General features: G+C 46.7%; 1 protein-coding gene across 8 annotated transcripts in view; it reads left to right on the forward strand.

Annotated features, from left to right (window-relative positions):
• Positions 1–10,135, forward strand: part of Arrb1 (arrestin beta 1) — an 84,756-nt gene extending 74,621 nt beyond the window's left edge. For 7 of the 8 annotated variants that reach the window (XM_008844245.3, XM_008844246.3, XM_017800885.2 and 4 more), the window contains 3 exons: positions 1,422–1,492; positions 2,775–2,826; positions 4,139–10,135. In XM_008844245.3, the coding sequence (XP_008842467.1) occupies positions 1,422–1,492; positions 2,775–2,826; positions 4,139–4,250 (235 nt within the window). In that variant the 3' untranslated portion in view covers positions 4,251–10,135. Of the gene's footprint in view, positions 1–1,421; positions 1,493–2,774; positions 2,827–2,989; positions 3,195–4,138 lie in introns of those variants that run through there. The other variant, XM_008844247.3, reaches the window with a different exon arrangement.
• The last annotated feature ends 12,825 nt before the right edge of the window (positions 10,136–22,960 follow it).

The raw sequence follows: 22,960 nt of genomic DNA on the forward strand, positions 1-22,960 counted from the left end.
TGGCTTCTCAGTAAAACTCCTGTCCTGCTTTCTTTTCCCCTCAAGTGACAGGACCTTCACAGACAGAGTGGTCTAGCAGTGGTCTCTAGGAGGGTCAACTGATTGACTTGAATTTTGGAATGCTCCAGAGAAATGCAGTCTTTATGGCTTTCAAACGTCTATACTGTGATGAGAATCCACAACAATTGTAGTCAGTTGCCCTTGCAGCCTGCTGGATGACTTATGTATATGTACGCCAGAAACGTGGCAGTTTGACCTCCCCTATCACAAGATAACAGTGTCGCTTATCCTGAGAAATCCGAGTGTCGTCTAGCAAAGATGTTCTGAACCCAAACTTGTGGCCAAGCTTGTGCTGGGGGTGGAAGTCCCAGAGAGGAGCCAGCAGCTCCCTTGCCCTTACAGCTCACAGCCTGGCCATCATTATACCAGTCACTTCCCCATTCCCAGCTGGGCCTGGGCAACAGGATCAGTGAGATACACCTGTGTCTGGAGGCACTCATATTTTTTGTGGGGAGGGTGGGGTCTCCTTGGGTGATGCCACCCTTAGCAGAGAGGAGTCTTTGGATTGCTTTTTGTGAGTCTCAATTCTGTATAAATCACTCAGTGGCTAAGGGAGTGGGTGAGTGATGGAGTCAGAAGGTTCTTCACTCGCCAGTTAGTAACCGGGTAGCCTGAGGCAAGAGACTTAATCTCCTTGTGCCTCAGCTTCCTGATCCATGCCTTGGGGATAATAAAATAATAGGGTTGTTGTGAGGATTACAGGGGTCTCTCTAAAGAGGGGCTTGGAAAAATCCTTGGTAAAGTCTGTACCATACAAGTGCCTGCTCTTGTTCTCAGCCTATCTGCCAGGGACAAGGTCAGGGAAGGCTTGGTTATCAACACTGGCTGGTGGCCAGCTCTCCCCCATAAACAAGGTGTCAGACTGTACACACTATGGACAGCCCTGGGCCCTGGTCCCTCCAACCCAAGGTCTCTACCCTCAGCCCTCATGTAAATGCAGGGTGCTGGGAACACATGAACACCTTTCTAGGAGCTTCCTGGGGTGTTGGGAAATGGGATAGGGTGGGAATGGGAGGGAAATGGCAGTGTCAGGGGGCCATGGTGATTTGAGGTGACCAGGGTCCCAAGGCACCTTGGTCACCCATTGACCACAGTGTGCATTCCCATGGGCCTTTCCCCAGCCTATGGGAATCCAACAATCCTCTGGAAGAGGGAGGGGGCTTTGTTTCTTTTTTCTTTTGAGGGGGAGGGATCTTCTATTTCTCTGTAAAGGCAGGAGAAGAGATCTCCTGCTGATGGTCAGAGGGATACAACTAGGGTGGACCTGCTTCTCTCACCATGAACCTCCCCAGACTGACAGGGCAGTGGGGCTCACGGGTTGAGGCTCCATTCAGATCACTGGGTTTGGGTATGTGTTTCAGTGACGTGGCTGTGGAACTTCCCTTTACCTTAATGCACCCCAAGCCTAAAGAGGAGCCACCACATCGGGAAGGTGAGCAGGACCCATGGACCATTAGGGTGGGGTTTATTAGTTTCCCTGTTGCCCCACCCCACCTCCCTCTAGATTAGCTTTTCCTTCACTGTCACCCTTTCCCCAGCTTCCCATAATCTTTTGTGGGGTCCACAACTCAATTTGTATTTGCTTCTAACCCAACTAGGAGACAGAAAGTCCTAGATCTTATTCTCCACAGGAGAGGGAGGCTAAGAGTGGAAGATAGAAAATATTGGTGAATTTTAAAAGTGATAACATATTGACCATATTCGATTGAATCAAAGTCTGTTTTAGTTGAAAGGGGCATTCATAGTGTGTATCACAAATGAAGACTGCTCCTACAGTTAAACTAACATGCTGCAGACTGTAAAACACTCCAGATTAGGAGAGGTTAAATCTTGAAATATAGACAGGCATGGTGGCACATGCCTGTAATCCCAGTGTGAGGGTCGGGTGTGAAGCAGAGGATCATGAGGGTGTCAGCCAACCAGGAATACATAATGAAATTCTGTCTCAACAAAACAAAACAAATGGTTGGAGAGATGGTTCAGCAGGAAAGAGCACTGTCTGCTCTTGCAGAGGACCCAAGTTTTTGGTTCCCAGCACCGACATGGCAGCTAACAACCATTTATAACTCCAGTTCCAGGGGATCTGATGCCCTCTTCTGACCTCCCAGGCATTGCATGACATAGTACACTTACATACGTGCAGGCAGACACTCATACACATAAAAAAATAAAACAAAAATAAAGCAAGGGGCTGGAGAGATAACCCAGTGGTTAAGAGCACTAGCCGCTCTTACATTGGACCACAGTTCAGTTCCCAGTACCCACATGGTGACTCACAGCTCCCTGTAACTCCCATTCCAGGGACAGCCTCTTCCGGCATCCACTTTACCAGGCGTGCACATAGTATACATACATTCAGACAAACATACATATAAAATAAATTAATCTTTAAAAAACAAAACAGAGCAAAACAAAAACAGTAAAATGTGGTCTTCTTGGAATTAATGAAACAGGCAGGCAAGAAATTAAGGGAGCTCATGTTAGAGACCTGTCTACTGCAAGAGCCCGGGGTAGGCATGAAACCCTCCTCCTTGTAGCCACTGCCTTTGAGATGACTTGGGGGTATTCTGAAACGTGAGATGTACCCCACTTCCCTTCTTTCCTTGCCCTCCTCATCTTAGCCTGAGAGTCCTAGGATGGGGTCCCTATCCCATTCTCCACCCCTCATCCCCCACCCCCACTAACCCTGGGTACCTCACCCACCCTGTGTTCAGTTCCAGAGAACGAGACTCCAGTAGACACCAATCTCATAGAGCTTGACACCAAGTAAGCCGAACCTTCTGGCCTGTGGACTGCCTGTGGATGGCTAGGGGTGGGCTTGGGGTGGGGGGTGTGAGATGGAGGGGTAATTTGCATATATGCTTATTAACCCCTGAGGAGCAGCTGGTCTAACCTGTCTGCTGAGAGCCACCTCTGCTCACCTCTTCAGCTACCTGCTTGCCTGCATGTGACTTGAAGGACCCTCCGTGCCTGTTCCTCTTCCTTCTGCCTTGGTCTGTCTTCCTCCCTCGTCCTTGCACGTTCGTCCGTCAGTCCATCTGTCCACAGCGGCTGTTCAGCTGGCTAGCACGGGGCTGGTTCAGATCCTGGGCTTGCCTCTCTTACCCCACCCATGCCAGTTGGAGGCGGGCTGTGGGGTGGGGAAGGAGTTGGGTGCGTTCACTTCTCACTCCTGTGGACCAACCGATTTGGATCTCCCTGTGGTGGAAAGCCATGGCAGCACCAGACAGTCTGGGGGGGGGGGGAACCTGGTTTCATGGCTCAAATCGCCTCTGGGACCTGGCCGTTTTCTCCTTCCTGCTCCTAAAACCTCCCTTCTCTTCACCCACTGGACAGATCTGGGAAATGGGGTAGGGTGTTTCAAGTCACTCATGAGGAAGCCCATTCAGCTGACTGAACTCCATGGGGCAAGGGACTTTGTAGGCCTTTGGTTTCCCCTCCCCTAAGTAACATATTTTATGGTAGTTGGAAAGAAGCCCTTAGTCCTACAACTCCAACCAGGCATCCTTCCCCTTTCCTTTGCCCCTGGATAGATTTGACAGTCACTTCCCTACCCAGAGTCCCTGGGGGTGGCATGTGAGCTAGTGCTTCTGGGAGAAAGGGCTGGTGTAGACTTTCTCTTCCCTAAAGCCCAGCATTAATTTCCTGTCCAGAAATGGCATGCTTTCCAGGAACAGACTTTTTTGTTCTTTTGAGGGGTAAGGTAGGTTTCTTGGATCTGTTCTGGGGGGATTCCAACTATTCTTTGAGATCACTGGTGGTCCAGCCTCTCAAAGTGGGAACTATTCCTTCCTCTGGCCACAGAGCCACACTGTTAACCCCATCTGACACTTCCCCTCGCCCCTATCCCCGCAAGAACCGAGTCACTTTCCCAGCCCTTAGGCATGAGAATCAGGTTTCTGTCCAGGTGTTACTATCCACACAGCCACCAGTGGGCATGGAAACAGGCCAGCCTGACAGTCCTTTCTGCTTGAGGTCATCCCAGAGACCCTGGAGCGTGTGGTTCCCTCCTGGGTCCCAGTGTCCCATTGGGTCAGGCCCTGCAAACACATGGCGTTTTCCTTCTCTCTCCCACTAGTGATGACGACATTGTGTTTGAGGACTTTGCCCGTCAGAGGCTGAAAGGCATGAAGGATGACAAGGATGAAGAGGAGGATGGCACCGGCTCGCCACACCTCAACAACAGATAGACTGGGGCCAGCCCTCCCCCGGCAGCTCCAGGTCCACTCTTGCACTCGGATGCTTTCTTGTCTTCTTCCTGTTCTGGTTTCCCCTTCCTTTTGTTCTTCCAGTTTCTACCAGGGGACCCCAGTGGTCTTCCAAGTCTCGGTGATGAACCTCTGGCCTCAGGACTGGCCCTGCATCACCATGCCAACAGGACCACAGCACACACCTTAACCCCTCTCCCTGTGGTCACCTGTGCACCCCCCTTTCTATGCTCACTCCAAGAAAGGCCAAATGGCCTGTTCTTGGGGTTTGGCTTGAGGTGGGGAGCAGAAAGGGGAAGGGGAAGCAGGAGGGCCACAGTGATGGTGGGTAGGAGGACATAGATAGATGGGCATGAAGGCTCAAGACACATGACAAAATCTCTGCAGTTCCAGGAGGTGATACAGTTCTGGCAGCTAAAAGATGACCATACTGAAGGCTGCTGTCTTCTGGCTGGAAAGGCAGCGCTATGCACAGATTCTCAATGCCTTTTTGTGGTTCAGCCCCACCAGAGACTTTTCCCCTGCCACCCTCATCTTTGGTCCTCGTCCCTGCATTTCATAGTGGTATTGGTGAAGGCACATAGACCCCAGGAGTGGAGGAGAACAACAGACTGACTTTCTTACCAGCAGATACCTAGATTGAGGCAGTCTGCATGAATCAGCCATGCACAAGTCAGTACCGTCAGGATGTGACAGTACTTCGCTTTGTTGCATTTGGGGACAGAGAAGGGAAGAGGATCTTTAACAAACACCAGCCCCTAGCAGAGTGAGACAAAGCTCCTCAGATTTTCTGAGGGGGCTTTAAGAGATGGGGACGGAGCAGGAGGATGAGCATCCGTCCTTCTCTTCCCTGATAGAGAGCCCTGCAGAAATTAAGGGTGGAGGGCCAGAGGCAGCTGGAGCCACTGGTATCCCCCAGCTTTCCCCTGTCCTCCAGCACTAAGCCAAGTTGACTTTATAGGCTGGGAGAGAGTGCCTGAGGCACCCCCACCCCCTTCCCACTTTTAAGAGGCCCCTTCCTCAGAAGGTGGCAGGCTCCATGGGAATGCACTCCTCCAGAGGGAAGGGGGCTTCTTGCCTTGGGGAGTTGACTCCATTAGTTTCCAGGGTCATGAGTACTCAGTACCCATTAGCTGGTGTTAGTATGGCTGGACTGGAGTGTCTTCCAGGGAAATAGGACAGACAAGTGTTAAAGCAGAAAATGTTCAAAGGTATCCTCATCTGGTCTTTGATGCTAACTTGTGTGACCATGGGCAGATTCCTTTCCCTCTTTGGGCCTCAGTTGCTCACTGAAAAACCACAGAGTATGACCAGATGATCCCAAAGGGTTAACAGCTTGGCTTCTGGGAACTCATGGACCTCAGAGCTTCTGGCCTGCCAGGTGGAACCAGGGCTTCCATCTGCTCCATCTACCTTCAGAGGAGATTTGTGGAACCTCAGAAGGTGCAGGGCTGGGCAGAGCATCAAGTTCATTCTTCTGCCTTGGAATGGCCACCCTTGGGCTCTTGGGTCTGAGGTCAATCTGTGGCCATGATCTTCTCTGTCCTGAGCCTGGATATTACAGGTTGAGTTGGAGCTTATATTTGCTGAGGCTTGAATGGGAAATATGTTGTCACCCTTGGGTTTACCTGAATATATTGATTGGCAAGGCAAAGGGATCTCACCTCGATTTCTGCTCCTTCTATCTTGGTTCCATACTTGCCTGAGACAGGAGACCACAACTTTTGTTTGTTTTTGAGACAGAGTCTCATGTAGTCCAGGCTAGTCATGAACTCACTGTGTAGCCCAGGATGACCTTGAATTCCTGATCCTTCTGTTTCTACCTGCCAAGTGCTAGGATTACAGGTATGCACCACCACTCCTGGCTTCACACTTTATTAAACAAGTTGAATCCCAACCATTTCAGCTCGGCACTTCCAGGGAATACAACCATTTCCCACGGTGAAATGGTTCAGTTCCAGCCTGGCCCTGCTACTTTGTAAATGTCACCGTCAACTCGAGGTACTTCTTTCCAGATCAGAGCAGTCAGCTTGGGGCAGTCACACTCCCTGGCCAGTCCTGGCATCCTTCCGTACTGTAGACTGCTTTAGCATCCATTCCTTGCCAGAGCTGACTGGGTGCTTTGTAGCTGTAGAACTGATGAAAATGTTGGACAGCACAAGGCAAGCTTATGCCTTCCAGTGGCTTCCTCTGAAACCTTTGGGGCTGATGCAAGACCCTTTAGCACTGGGGTAACACCCCACTGCAAACCTTGTCTCCCATCCTTAACTTATGTAAGCAAAGGATCTCCCAGGCTGGTTTTTGGAACTTTCTGCTCCTCAGCAGTTCCAGTCACCCTTTGGGTTTATACCAAAGTTAACTGAAATTTCTCCAGCTTCAGGGAAGCACTGGAGCCCTGGCTCTCTTTTTGCTCTTAGAGGGCCATGGTCAAGTTTATTGGATTCCAGACAAAGCATTCTTTGCTGACAGCTTTGCTGCTTTATGCTGGGTCCTAGCAACACCGAGATGAGTCTGTCCCTAGAACCCCTAGTGAGGGGAAAGTTAGAGGAGAGTGATGAAGCCTGTTTGGCTGCTCTTGGTCCATATAGTGCCTTGATGTGAATTCAAACACCGCACCTCTTCCAGGTGGATTCAAACATATGCTGGAATACACAGCAGTGGGAGGCTGGATTTTGGTGTCTTTTGATCAGGAATCCTAGTCTATTGTGGTATGGTGCCATATTGTAGGACACACAAGCTGAATTTCTTTGGCTTCTTCCTCAGCAAGAGGCCTAGATCCTACCTGTCAAGGCCTCTGGTCTGCTCTTACACCACGCCCCTCTTCAGCTCCTGACATGACTCAGTTGCTCTGTAGGGCCCCCTCTCCATCCTGGAGTGAACATGGTCAAGCAACACTTGAGAGTGAAACTGGGGGTGGAAGAGCCTCATGAAGCTCCAGGCACCATCCCACAGTTGGTTGTTTCTGTGCTGAGTGTTTGAGGCCTGTGTCACCAAGCAGCCCTCACTGGCACTTTCCAGTGGAACAGGAGGGCACATTTTGATGCCAGTCCGGGCAGGAAAACATGCTTTGGTAAAAGTTCATCAACAACCCAGGGTGACTGGATTTGCTTAGTATTCCAGCCAAGGGCAGAATTCAGTCCCAAAGGATTCAGGTGCTTGCTTGGACCCCATGGCTGTTTCAGCTTTATAGTTTGGCTCAGTTGGAGAGTTGCTGACAAGCTGATTCCTACCTGGTGCAGTAAAAGTGACCCTGTCTTCAAAGCCCTCAATTACCTCTCAGTTCCTGCTAACTAGCCCTTTGCCTATCATTCAAGGCACTGCTATGAGGCCAAGATAGATGAGAGCCAGGAGCCAGTGCTCTGTAGATTACAACCTGCCACCCAGGCGTGGCCCTGCTTTTGCAGGGGCGTGACCCAAGCTCACATAGTAAGTTTGCTGTGGAATGAGGCCTCTGCCCACCAGTTTCTGTCTCTTGCCCAGCTTCTCCTGGTTCAATGTCAGGTGCAATGACAAGCAGCCAGTATGGCCTTGGCAACCGACACTGGGGGTGAGGAGAAATGAAGGTGTTGTCTATGATGGGTCCCCAAAACCAGAACCCAGAAGACATGGATGTTGTCAGTGACTGGGGGAGGGGCATACTGGACACTCCAGTGCCTGGATTCACCCACCTCTCAAACCCTACAGAAATCAAAAAGCCTGGGCTCTGACCACAGGTCAGGGAACTAAATCCATCATTGCACCTCCCAAGAAATCCAAGGGTGAGATGGGATAGATGTTGACTATTTGTCTTCTCAACAAAAGGCCCCATCCAGGATCAGCAGAGATACCACAGCTCCTTGGAGACCCTGGTGAACATCTGGGCCTCTTGCCCTGAGAGCTAAGTGCTGGCTAATCCACTTCCAGTAGCTTCTGTGGCCCAGAGGGGCAACTCTTTCCCACCAGTGACTAAGGCCTGGGTGTGCAGCTCCCATCCATCAGAGAGGGGTTAGGTTCCAACCTTGAACTCCTATAGGGTCTCCTGAATACAGGCCTGTGCCTGTTCTGATACTACTCTTTAAACTTAAGGACCAAATGAGACTCCTCTGATTTTTATTCACACAGCCTGCCTTGGGTCTGGTCCAGGCGGCTCCATCACTTCTGCCCTCCTGACCTGAAGCAGCCTACCCATGGGGTAGATCCTCACCTCTGCCACCCCCATGGACACTAGCTTTAAAGGGAGGCCTGTGGAAGGGGGGAACACCCTCCCTCAACATTCCCAACTTGTTACCCCCAAAGGGAAGTCAAAGCACAGGTCCTTGGGACCCACAATCTGCAGATACTCTTGACACTGTTTTCCCAGTCGGGTACTGTGGACCTCCTGGTATTCCACATAGCCCTGTCAGGGGCTGCTGCCACAGGAAGAAGGGGAAAGGGGCAAAGGCTGAGCCTCCCGCCCTCCCCTCATTCCCATTTCTGCCAGAACAGCCCTGCTTTTATCTCTCTATTGAGGTTTCACTTTTAAACTCTGTTTTGAAGAAAAACTTCAAACCACCATTCTGAGGTTTGATCTTAGACCAGCAAGCACAGGTTCCATTCTTGCTTTCTGTGTTGGAATGGCTCTAGCATCCCAATACAAAGTGTTTTGTATTGGAACTCAGGTCACCAGGTCCAAACATCTGTACATACACATGCACACATACACTTGGCTTTCTAGCTGACCCACCCTGAAGTTCTGGCTGGAGTTTGATGTGGGCAGGGTCTGGTGCTCAGTAGGGTAGGGTTTGACCCTGATTTTGGCCTGTGCAGCATAGGGGTCCATGGAACGAGGAAAAAGGCCCCAATCTCCACTCAGGACTTGTTCCCAACTAAAGCCTGTGACTCAACAGGAGGAGCTGGGCAAAGGGGGAAGAAGCCAGAAATGGGTTGTTCTTTACATACAACCAAGAGATGGAAACCCAGGTTCACACAAAAGATACACAAGGGTGGGCTTTTATGCCTAAAGTCCCTCCCTTGAAGGCAGGAAACCTGAGACATTTTAAGCAGCAAGTCTTCCTTGAATAAATCTACTAGGACTCCACTTCCACATCCATGGCCATCTCTCTGCACAACAGGAGGCTCTTGTGCCCAAAGTGAGGTTGGTCCTCCAACTGCCTGCTGGCCTGCCCTGTCATGGGTGAGATTCGGGCCATCCTTTGGCACAAAGTCCTGCCAGGGCCCACCTCCTAGGGCTTTCTAGGTGAGAAAATGGAAGCTCAGGGCTCTGCCAATCACATGGCATGGAAAAAAGAGTGCCAACTGGTATTTTAGGTTCTGTCCAAGTGTGCCTAGGAAACCCCCACCGACCTCAGGTTCCCTAGGTATAAAAGGCTGGTGCCAGGCTCCACCCACCTCACAGAGACCACTGCAGCCATCATAGGGGTTGCAGGTAGGAAAAGAGGTCATATGAGGTAGCAGCATAAGGGAGGGGGGCGGTAAGGTCCTGGCCTGGCTTGCTGACCTGTGGAGCCTCGGGTGGAACGAATGCAGGATGTGTGTCTTCCTGGACATCTCAGCTCATTGTTAAGGTCCAGCAGCAGATGCTTCAGGGCTGCCTCCTCCTAGGGAGTGGGAGCTGGTATGAATCCTGGGTGTGGTGGGGAAGGGTGGCTGGGGCGGTCTCATTCCTGGACCACATCCAGGTTAACCTGTTGTACCTGTGGCATTCCTTATTCTGTGAAGTCATTATAGTGTATTCAACTCCAACAGGACAAATGCGCAAAAGAACCACAAACAGGAGGCCATTAAAGGCCTTTTGTGACAGGACAATGGCTGTGCTTTCATTTCTTGTTTCCTAAGTCCTAGCAGTGCAAAGACCAAGAAGTGTCCTCCCTAACCTGGGCTGGTCTCAGTGTTTCTGTGTCTTATCTGTGCGCCCATGCCTGAAAATTGCCACGCAATTTTCCCCCGTACCTCTCCTGCCTCTGTCTAGTCTTCTGGCTTTGGGGGAGCTTCCAAGCCTGTGTTTCCTCTCAGAACTGGCTGATTCCATAACCCCTGGTTTGCTACTGAAGCCCCCATCACTGTCACCTCAGCTGGGCCCTCAGAACTTCTGGTGCTGTTCATGCTCCATTGCCTGCTCTGCTAGATCTTGTGGCAGTTACTTCAGTTTCCTAAGCCTTGCCTGCCCCAGGCTAATAGAACACAGGGAAGAATAGGGGCCTATTTTTCCAGTCAACATTCTAGTAGACTGCATTGTTTTCACTTTATAGAAGAGGTTTGCTGGGCATGGTGGCACATGCCTTTAATTCCAGCACTTGGGAGGCAGGAGCAGTTGGATCTCTGTGAGTTTGAGGCCAGCCTGGTTTACATGTGAGTTCCAGGACAGCCAGAGCTACATAGTGAGGCCCTGTCTCAAAAAAAGTCCCATGAATATAATCTCCTATAAAGTTGGCAGTGTAAAGAAAAATGATTTTATGGCGTTGGAAAGAGCTCAGTGGTTAAGAACACTGGCTGCTCTTGCAGAGGACCTGGGTTTGGTTCCCAGCACCCACGTGGCCACTAACAACCGTCTAATTTCAGTTTCAAAAAATCCAATGCCCTCTTCTGGCCTCCACAGGCATTGCACACAAAGGTGTACTATACATTCAGGCAAAACACTTACACACATAAATTAAAAATAATGTTTTTAAATAGTTTCACATTTCCTATAAAATATTGTGGAACTCGTGTCAGAGCCTTGTCCTGGATGGTGACAGGTGACTTGTTCCCTCTGATGTTTCCTTACAAAGCAGGGCAGTGGGAAGACACCAACATGTTGATCAGGTGTAAGCTGGAGTTTTTTGCTGTGTCACATCCTAGTCTAAGTCAACAGAGTGCCAGCAGTGCTTTCTCGTTCCAGTGCTGAGGATCCGAATCCAGGTCCTTGCACACACTACACAAATGCTCTGTCACTGTGCTATACCCACAGCGGGATGCCAGAGGCTTATCTGGGAAAACTGGTTATGAAAATATTGGAAATGAAAGGGAAACTGGGATGTGAGGTTAGGTATTGGGAAACAATCACCACCCCTCAGGATGCCGGGGAGAGGAGGTGGTAGTATCCCACCTGAGGAACCAGGGCAGCCCCGTGGGGAATTTGGCAGGAAAAGGCATCTGAGGAAGGCGGAACACAGAAAAACACAGGCTGTGATGGTTAACCTTTCAAATTGTGTGTGTGTGTGTGTGGGGGGGGTGGTTCTTGCACATGTGGAGACCAAAGGTGACACCAGGTGTTTTCCTCAATCCTCTGCCATTGTGTGTGTGTGTGTGTGTGTGTGTGTGTGTGTGTGTGTGAATTTGGCAGGAAAAGGCATCTGAGGAAGGCGGAACACAGAAAAACACAGGCTGTGATGGTTAACCTTTCAAATTGTGTGTGTGTGTGTGTGGGGGGGGTGGTTCTTGCACATGTGGAGACCAAAGGTGACACCAGGTGTTTTCCTCAATCCTCTGCCATTGTGTGTGTGTGTGTGTGTGTGTGTGTGTGTGTGTGTGTGCATTTACAGGATCTGCCATAGCCTCAGACCACCTGGAACTCACTGTGTAGACCAGGCTGGCCTTAATCTCACAGAGATCTGTCTGCCTCTGCCTCCTGAGTGCTGGGATTAAAGGCATGTGCTACCACACCTGGCATCTGCCATACTTACTGAAACTGGAGCTCACTAATTTGGCTGGATTCTCAGATGAAGGAGACCTGAGAAAATATGTCACCATCACATTTAAAACAAACAAAAAAGCTAAACAAATTTTTATTTTGGGTTGAAAAATGATGACAAGGATTAGCCCAGATCTTCAGGAACTAAAAGCATCACAGATGATAACTCATGTAAATAAGTTTCTGTTGCCTTAAGTTCTTTAAAATGACTAATGGAAGAAAAATTATAACACTGATGGGTTTATCAGCATTGATAAATAGTTGAAATACAAAAGACATCTATAATGTAAGGTCAGTGAGAAAAGATAATGAAACATATTTGTTCTTAAGTTTTTTAATATTATATTTGAGGGCCAGCAAGATAGCTCAGTAAGTAAAGGTGTTTGCCACCAAGCCTGATGACCTGAGTTTGATCAGCAGATTCCACGTGGTGGAAGGAGAGAACCAACTCCTGATCACCACCAGTGTGCTGTGGCACACTTGCTCCCCCATATACACATATGTACAAACACAAGTAAATGTAATAAATTTAAAACATAGTATATATATGTATATATATACACATAGTATATATATACATAGTATATATGTACATACATATACATAGTATATATGTGTATATATATACATAGTATATGTGTGTATATACATAGTATATGTGTGTATATATATACATAGTATATATGTACATATAATACTTAAAATGGTGAAATATTAGCCTATGTAGACTGAGGAAAGTTATGGATGTATGTTATGATCCCTGAAGCAACAACTGAAAATAGAACCAAAACTAGAAAGTAAAAAAAAAATTAAAATTTTTTCAAATATTCCAGCCAGGTGGTACACACCTTTAATGCCAGCACTTCAGAGGCAGAGCAAGTGGATCTCTGTGAGTTCAAGGCCAGCTTGGTCTACATAGGGAGTTCCAGGCCAGCTGGGGCTACAGGAAGACCCTGTCTCAAAAGACAAAAAAAAAAATTCTAAAAGAAGTCTGGAAATTTGAAACAAAAGAAAAAATAAATGGGAGAAAGGAAAAAATAAAAGCAGTAGACCTAAAACCAATCACATCATTAACTATATTAAATGAAAATGGTCTAAATATAACAACTAAAAGATGGGGATTGACAGATTGGATTTAACAATATCATCTAACTATATTCTGTCTGTAAGAAGCCCACTTTATAAAGACAGAGATAGGTTAAAATGTAAAGAACAGAGGCCAGGTGTGGTGTCACACTTCTGTAATTCCAGCATTCAAGAGGCAGAGGCAAGAAGATGGGGAGTTCAAGGCCAACTTCACCTGCATAGTGAGTTCCCAGCCAACCTGAACTGCATTAGAGCCTGCCTTCAAAACGAAACAAAACAACTCTCCAAAGGATGGAAAAGCTATCCCATGCCATCAATAAAAAGGCTAACAGAAATATTAATATCTGACAGACAGAACAAAGAAAGCAGGAATAAAGAAAGGCATACATGATAAAAATGTCAACTTATCAAGACACAATAGTCCCAAGTGATCATTGTTTTTTCAAACATAGGAAGCACAAATGGACAGTGCTGAATGGATACAAGTAAAAACCTATAATACTTCTCTCTTTGTAACTGGAAGGGGCAGAAGACAGAATATCTGTATGGATACAGAAGACCTGAAGGACATAAATTAGCTCGACCTAACTGACATTATAGAATATTTTGCCTCAAAATAATAGAATGCTCATTCTTCAAGTATGTAGGTAGGCAACATTTTCTGTGACTAAAAAACCCTTTAATATTGCCAGGCATGGTGGTGTATGTCTTTAATCCCAGCACTTGGGAGGCAGAGGCAGGAGGATCTCTGTGGAGAGACCAGTCTGGCCTTTATAATGAGTTCCACTATATAGCCAGCTGGGGCAATAGGGAGACCCTGTCTCAAATAACCCCCCCAAAACCTTAATAAACCTAACATTTTAGACCACAAAAACATGCTCTCTGGGAACTGGAGAGATGGCTAAGCAGCTAAGAGAACTTGCAGCTCTTGAAGAATTCAGGTCCCAGCACCCGTATGTCAGCTCATAAGCATCTGTGACTCCAGTTCCAGGGGATTCCTGCCCTTCCCTGGCCTCTGAGGCCACCAGGCACACATGTGAAACATTTTATACATGAAAAGGCAAACATCCATGCATATAAAAATCTTTTTAAAGTGTTCTTTGATCATAACAGAAATAAACTAGAAGTTAACAACAAAAAGGTATCTTGGAAATTTGCCCATATTTGGAAATCAAGCCATACTTGTAAAAGGCTCAAAAAGGAATTCATGAGGAAGAATAGAAAATATTAAGTCTAATAGAACAAATATTAGACTTAAATGAAAAGGTAGTGAGAAAGGGGACCATAGGGGAGTATGGGAGGGACATGCTCAAAGTACATTTATGTATTTGCATAAAAATAGCCTTATGTAACCCAGTATCTCTGATGATAATACAAAACCATTTTATTTCAGAACAACAAAAAAAAGTGAAAATGGGAACAAATATTTGAATTCACATGATATAGCTAAAGTGGAGATTATCCTAGTAGATTCAGAAAAACATGAAAAATCCAACATCTATGCATGGTTAGAAGTGAAAACTCAGTAAAACATTTTAAATATTATATTTATTTTTTATAAATAAATCAAAGAAGAAGAAAGAGTACATGAAATTATCAGAAAAAAGTGATGGGGAGATATGGGAGGAGTTGGAGGGGAGGGAGTGGGCATGGATTTGATCAAAACATCTTATATGCATTATGAAATTCTCAAATTATTTTAAAAATTTGTATTTTTTAAGATTTTATTTTTTATTTTATGTATGAGTGTATTGCCTACATGTATGTGAGTGCACCTGTGTCGTGCAATGCCCACGGAGGACAGGAGTCAAATTCACCTGGAACTGGACTTATGAATGGTTGTTAGTCACCATGTGGGTGCTGGTAATTGACCCCACTCTTCTGCAAGAGTAGCCAGTGCTCTTAACCACTGAGCCATTTTTCCAGCCCTGTAAAAATTGTATTTATTTTATGTGTTTGAGTGTATTGCCTGCACGTGGGTAAGTGTATCCATGCTGTGCAATGCCCACAGAGGTCAGAAGAGGGTTTTGGATCCCTTGGAATGGAGTTAAGGATGGTTTTTAGCTGCCATGTGGGTGCTAGTAATTGAACCGGAGTCCTCTTCAAGAGCAGTCAGTGCTTTCAACTGTTGAGCCATCTCCCCAGCCCCTAGAAAACCTTAACAAAGCCTGACAGTGGTACCTGCCAGATGGCTCAGTGGGTAAAGATGCTTGCTGCCTGAGGACCTGAGTTTAACTCCTAGAACCCACATGGTGAAAGGAGAGAACTGACTCTCACAAGTTGTCCTCTGATTCCATACACCTGTCATGGCATGTGCGTGCGCACGCACACACAGACACACACACACAGACACACACACACACACACACACACACACTGGATGTGCTTTAAAAAGCCTAGAGCTAATGTCATAGCTTAATGCCTAGAGCCTGAATGCTCTCCTTTGAGGCTGGGAATAGATGGTGAAGAGCCCTATGTCCACTCCTACTCAGCCTTGTATTGCTTCTAGACACTGCAATAAGGCAAGAAAAAGATATAAAGAGGACTACTGGTTGTAAAGGAAGAAATAAAGTTGTCTCTACCCACAGACAGCTTGATTATGGTCATGATTATATTATTAGAAATCTCAAGAAACCTACCACAAAAGCTAGTAGAGATAAGTAACTTTATGTGGGAACATGATCAAAATACACAAAAGCCAATTGAACTTCTACATAGTGACATTGAACAATTGACTTGAAATTTAAGTTTTTTAAATTTGTTATTATTATGTATTATGATTTATGCTACAACATGTGTGGATGTCAGAGGGGAGCTATGTGGGGTCTGTTCTCTCCCACATTTACATGGATTTCAGAGATAGAACTCAGGTTCTCAGGCTTGTATGGCAAGTGTCTTTAACTGCTGTGCCATCTTACTGGCCCTGAAGTAGACATTTAAAAGACAATACCATTTATAATAGCACCCAAACCTGAAATACTTAGTTAAAACCTAACGAAATAGTAAATGATCTCTATGCTGAAAATTCAAAAATGCTGAATAAGGGGGCTGACGAGATGGCTCTGTGGTTCACAGCACTGGCTGCTCTTGCAGAGGACTGGGTTCGAATCCCAGCACCCATATAGTAGCTAGAAACCATCCCTAACTCCAGTTCCAGGAGATTCAACCTCTTCGGGTGTTGCATGACACGGGTACACTTACATACATATAGGTAATATACACATTTAAAATTATAAATAGTAAAATATTAAAAAATACATATGAAAGCAACAGAAGCAGGTGTTCTAGCCAACTTTCTACTGCTGTAATCAAACATTAACCATGACTAACTCGGGGAGGAAAGGATTTATTTGGCTTAAACATCTTGGCCACAGATCATCCTTAAGGGAAGCCAGGGTGGGAACTTGGCAGGAACCTAGAGGCAGCAACAGAAGCACAGACCACGGAGGAAGCCTTGCTCCCCTGGTCTGTGCCCAGCCTGATTTCTCATACAACACAAGACCATCTGCCCAGGGGTTACAACACTCGCAGTGGACTGAGCCCTCCCACATCACTCAACAATCAAGAACATGCCTCACAGGCCAATGTGATAGAGGAAATTTCCCAATTGAAATTCCCTCTTCCAGGTGTGGCACATTGACAACTGACGCTCTCCAGCACAGTGGGTCTAAATAAAAGGCGCGCTATGCCATGTTCACAGATTAGAATACTTGATAGTGCTGGGTGTCTGTCTGAAGCTCAACTACTCCAGAGGTTGAGGTGGGAGGATCATCCAGCCTAGAAGTTCAAGATCAGCCTGGGCAACCCAGCAAGATTCTGTCTCAAGAGATCACTAATGTTATATATCCATCCTCAAACTGATAATCCAGTGAAATTCAAGACCTTGGAAGGGATATTTTGATATATGTAGATACACTAATTCTAAAAATCTATGTGGCAAGGTAAAGGAATTAAATCAGGCAAGCATTTTTTGTTTTAAAAAAAGTTGGGCGCAGTGTGATGGTGCATATGCCTTTAATATCAGTATTTGGGAGACAGGCAGGAGAATCTCTGTAAGATCAAGGCCTGGTCTACATAGTGAGTTCCAGGCCAGCTGGGGCTACCCTGTCTCAAAACATCAACAACAAGAAGCACACACGAGTGCACTCACACACGCAAATGACAGTGTTGCGTTGGGGTTGAAGGGATGGTTCAGTGGTAAAAGCACTTGCTGTGCAATTGTGAGGACCCATGTTCAGATCCCCAGATCCCACATAAATGCTGGGTGGGGGGTGGTGCCGATCTGTAATTCCAGCCCTGAAAGGTGGGACAGGGGATCCTCAGAGCAAGCTGGCTAGCTAAACTAGCCATATGGATGAGCTCTGGGTTTAGACAGGGACCCTGCCTCTATACATAGGGTAGAGCAAACGAGAATAATTCCCCATGTCAACCTCTGGCCTCCAAGTGCATGTAAGCATACACATGCACCCACACACATGCAAAAAAAAAAATGTGCACACACATAGGCACATGAAAAAAATGGAAAAAGGAAAAAAAAACAAAGTTGGAAGACTCTGCTACCCGATTTTAAGAATCTCTTCAAAGCTATACCAGTCAAAACTGTGACAGTGATGGAGGATCAGACACCCACATCAATGGAGCAGGGCTGGGCATCCAGAATTAGACCACACATAAGTGATCAATTGATTTTAGACAAATGAGCCAGGCAATTCAACTGCTGTTTTCAACAAACAGTGTTGGTGAAGATGTAAAGGAACTGGAACACTCATACATGGCTGCTGGAAATTGGAAATGATCCAGATACATTGGACAGCAGTTTGGAAGTTTCTTATATATTTAAACAGCATTTCCACACCCCAAAAGATATAAAAAGTAACAAACTCACAAACACCTTGCCATGGGCATTTCAACAGCAATAGTCACAGTTGTCAAAAACTAGAAACTTGCCCGGTGTGGTGGCACACGCCTTTAGTCCCAGCACTCGGGAGGCAGAGGCAGGTGGATCTCTGTGAGTTCAAGGCCAGCCTGGTCTACATAGTGAGTTCCAGGCCAGCTGGGGCTACAAGGAGACCCTGTCTCAAAAACCAAAACAAAACAATGCTCCCCCCCCCCAAAAAAACCTAGAAAGTTTTTGTCACAAAAGAGAACAACAGAAACTAAAACTAGAAAGAAGCTGAATGTTCTTCAACTACTGAATAGGTTTACTATGGTACAACCATGCAATGGAATACTACTCAGCAATAAACAAGCTGCCCATAATGTACATGACAATATGAGACTGTAATAAATTATGCTAAGTGAAGAGGAGGATGAGGATTGAGGAGGAGGAGCAGGGGCTGAACAATGAATGGTTCACAATCACAAACATTTATTGAGCATGTACCATTTTCTGGGCTTGTGTTGGGCCCCAAAGAAACTAAGATAAACCAGACAATACATTTCTCCAGTTGCTCACAGATTCATGGGACAATAAGGCATGGTGGCAAAGGTTTGTAGTTGCTGCTGAGGGGGCCTGACACATAGTCACAGCATGTAATGAAAGCACTAAGGAAGGTCTTCACCCTCTGAGATGGGGATCAGGTAGACTTCCTGGAGGAAGAGAAGCTTTAAGTGAGTGTTGAAGGATAGGAAGGAGATGAGTGGGCTAGGAGGGGCTGTGGACATTCCAGGGACTCAGGGAGGGGGCTGATTGTGTGACAACCTGGACCTGCAGAAAACTGAGGACTTTGTGTGGCAGGGGTGAAGGAGGCTGGGAGAACAGGCAGGAAATCAGACCAGGGGTGTGTCTCACAGATAATCAGTTCAAACAGTGGAGGGGGATCCCAGTGATACATTTCCACAATCAGTCTGGCTGCAGCATGGAGCACGGACCAGAGGGGACACTGCAGGCAGGAGATCAGGCAAGATCCCAATGAGAGATGCAGAGGCCAGGGCCATTGGTGGTGGAGAAGAGGACAGACTGGAGAGGAGCTTAGGGCCAGACAGAGCTCACCTGCCAACTAATATTGGAAAATTTGGTCTCAGCCTCTTGGCACTGGCTGGTTTCTTCTGCTTGCCTTGGCCTTTCCTAAGACTGTTTTTAAACTTTTTTATTTATTATTTTAATTTTATGTGTATGAGTGTATTGCCTGCATTTAAGTAGGTGCCCCTGTGTTGTGCAATACCTGAGGAGTTCAGACGAGGGAGTCGGATACCCTGGAACTGGAGTTACAAAGGTTGTTAGCCACCATGTGGATGCTGGGAATCGAACCCAGGTCCTCTGCAAGAACAGTGCTCTTAACCCCTGAGCCATCTCTCCAGTCTTCCTACCACTGATTACACAGTGTGCTCCTTCCCATTCTTTAGGCTACTTTCTTAGAGGGGCTTCCATGACCACTCCTTTCAAAGGAAACCCACTCCTATAGTTCTCACACCCCTCTCCTTACTTCCCTCCTAAGAAGCATCTTGCTTTTGATCTAAGAACAGGGCTATGGAGCAACACTGTCTGGATTATAAACCTACTGGCCTCTTATTAACCATATGACCTTGAGCAAGCTATCCATCTTCCTGTACCCTACTCTCTTCATCTGCTAAGTAGGAAAAATGCCTACTTTATAAAGGCGTCATTGGGGAAACGTGGCCTAATAGAAGTAAAATGTATACCTCTATACATTTCTGGAACATAGAAAATTCTACATACGGTTATTATTTATTACTTTGTCAGTTTTACTCAAGACAATCCTTAGCGTCTAGCACTGTAGATATGCTTCAATACCTAATGAATGAACTGTGGACTGAAAGAAGAAAGGAACTTTCCTATCTCCACCAGGAGATGGCGCCTGTAGGCTAAGAAAAGAGGAAGCTAGCATTACCTGAACGGATATATGTCTGCCAACAGATGGCGCTGCAGCTTCCTGGGATGTAGAGCCCAGGCTACTAAACCTGGGGAGGCTCTCTGCCCAGACAGGACCCTGGATAAGTGTTCAGAGAAGGACCAGGAAGCCAAAATTATATTAAAAAGATGAGGTAAAAATGCTGTCTAAATTATGTTCTGCGTGGTCACATATTCTGAAAGTTTTGTTTACTTACGTTTTGTCGAGTCAGGGTCTCATGAAGCCATGGAATAGGTAGGCTGGCCTTGGATTCCTGATCCTTCTGCCTCTACCTGCCAAGAGCTGGGATCACAGCGCTCCCACGAGGTTCTTCACTTCGTAGAGCTTGGTAAGGAGGAGCTGGCCACCCAGGCATTTAATGCCATTGCAACCTCTGTTTAATGAAGTGGGAAGTTGTGGGAGTCAAAGTAGAGGAAAGGAGGTCAGAGCGCCCTGTGTGATGACACTCTCCTTGAATTTGTGTGTCTGTGGGGTGGGACTGGGGCCAGGCGAGCTTTGAAGATCTTTTCTGTGGAACTACGGACTTAAAAGTCAGGGACCCCCCGCCCCCATTGCAGACAAGGGGTTTTGGTCAATACAGATGAAGGTCCAGATGCATGGCACTGGGAGAGGGTTCGGTCAGAGATGCAGAGAGTTCTCAGCTGCCTAATGCTATCTGTATTGGGAAGAGAGTACTGTCCCAAGCAAGGAGTCAGATGGCTGGATCACTAGGATGTGAGGAGCTGGCATGGCTGGAGGGAGTATAAGGAAGGGAGGCCATTAGTCACCCAGTGCTAGGAGACCTGCTAGTCCAGCCTAGTAATTTAGTATGTTTCTCCCCTCCTGGGGTCTTATCAAAAGTCACTGGGTCTAAGGCCTCTGACCTGTAGCCCCTACTCAGCCCTAATTTAATCTTGTCCCCTGTGATTTTATGTATTATATAAAAAATATATATTATATATATAATTCTATTTAAAGAGGGTTTATGTAGTCCAGGGTGGTGTTGAACTTGTTATGTCACCAAGGATGACCTTGAACTCCAGATACTCCTGCCTTTACCTTCTAAGTGCTGGAATTACAGGCATGTACTACTATGTCCCATTCATATAGTTCTGGGGGATCAAAGCCAGGGCTTGTGCATGCTAAGAAAACAGTCTACCAGCTGAGCTACTTTCTTAGTTTGCCTTTGTTTTAAAGTTTTTAAAGTTTCTTTATGTCAGTGTGCGTGTGTGTGTGTGTGTGTGTGTGTGTGTGTGTGTATGCCATGTGTGTGTGGGTTCCTGTGGAAGCCATATGAGGGTGTCAGATTCCCTTAGAGCTAGTTATAGGCACTTGTGAGCTTCCTGATGTGGATGCTGGGAACTCAATTCAGGTCCTCAGGTCCTCTCGAAGGGCAGCAAGCACTCATAATTGCTATCTCTCTAGCCGTTTTTTTTTTTCTAACTTAAAAAAATTATTTATTATTTTTATTTTATGAGTATACATGTATTGCCTGCATGTAGGTAAGTGCACCTGTGTCTTGCAATGCCCGAGGAGGTCAGAAGAGACTGTCAGATCCCCTGGGACTGGAGTTATGGACAGTTGTTAGCTGCCATGTGGGTGCTGGGATTCAAACCCATGTCTTCTGCAAGAACAACCAGTATTCTTAACTGCTGAGCCATCTCTCCAGCCCATTTTTTAAAAGATTTTATTTTTATTTATGAGTATGTATAAGTGTGTGTCTGTGTGTGGGCATGTGTATGTGTGTGCAGGTTTCTGAGGAGACCAGAAGAGGGCATTGGATCCCTTGGAGATGAAGTTACAACAGTTGTGAATTGCCTGATGTGGGTGCTGGGGTCTGAACTCAGGTCCTCTACAAGAGTAGCATGTGTTCTTAACCACTGAGCAATTTTCCAGCCCCTGTTTTTTTATTTATTTTTATTTTATGTGTATGAGTGTTATGTCTGCATGTATATAAATACACCCATGTTGTGTAGTACCTTTGGAAGCCAGAGAGGGTGTCAGATCTCCTGAAACTGGAGTTATGGACAGTTATTAGCCACCATGTGGGTGCTGGGAATTGAACCCTGTCTTCTGCAAGAGCAGCCAGTGCTCTTAACTGTTGAGCTGTTTTTCCGGTCCCTGTTTTTTTGTTGTTGTTGTTTTTTTTTTTTTTTTTTTTTTTTTTTTTTTTCGAGATAAGGTCTCATTCTGTAGCTCAGGTGGCCCTCAAACTTGCAGTAATTCACCTGCCTGAGCCTCCCAAGTGCTGGAGTTACAGGCATGCACCACCATGGCTGGCTTTCCCATGTGATGATGATGATGATGATGATGATGATGATGATGATTTTATTTCTCCCTTATGACTATTGATAGTCACTGGTGCCTTTTCATGCCAGTCAGTCAGTTTGGGTGGCCAACTCGGTTAGGGACCTCCCTGATATGCTGTGCTTCTATGGCCATAATCACAGTGACCCTGTGTGACTACATCTGGACCTGGGACAGGAGCCCTGTGCTCAGCAAGCCCTCAGCAGAGACTCAGGAAAGATGGACTGAACTCCAAGGCTCTGAGCTCAGGAACCCAGAGTCAGCCTCTTTCTTCCCTCAGGGTGGATATGATCCCTAGCAGAGCTGCTGCCTCCAAGAAACCAAAGCAGGACTTCTGCCACCTGTTGGAGCTGCTCATGGTGGTCACCCCCTCCCCTCCATTGCAGTCTTTCTTTTCCACTCTCTAGGCTTTTGTAGTTCAGCCTGGCTGCTCGAAGCAGTAGGGGGTGGCTGTCAGGTACTCAGACCCAGGGGAGGGCAGGGGCAGCCTGCCATGGTGGGCATCCTGGCCTGTGTGTGGTCTGAATGGGTTCCTGTACGATCTGAACCTCTGGCTCCCCACCCATTCAAGGAAGGATGAGTTGAGCCCCATCTTCCACTCCTGGAAAGCTGCCCTGCAGGATGCCAAAGGAAATGGGTGGGTGCAGCGAGGTAGGGGGAAGAGAGGGAGGAGGGGTTCAGAAGGCAGCCAAGTGTATTACCACAGCAATATTAACTGCTCTGGTCAGTTCTCCCAGACTGGGAAAGGCCATGCCTGTAAATTAGGGCCAAGAGTCTGTCAGGTCAGCTTAATGAAGATG

This window comes from Nannospalax galili, unplaced genomic scaffold (assembly GCF_000622305.1).
Source record: "Nannospalax galili isolate Female #2095 unplaced genomic scaffold, S.galili_v1.0 scaffold278, whole genome shotgun sequence".
Lineage (NCBI taxonomy): Eukaryota > Metazoa > Chordata > Mammalia > Rodentia > Spalacidae > Nannospalax > Nannospalax galili.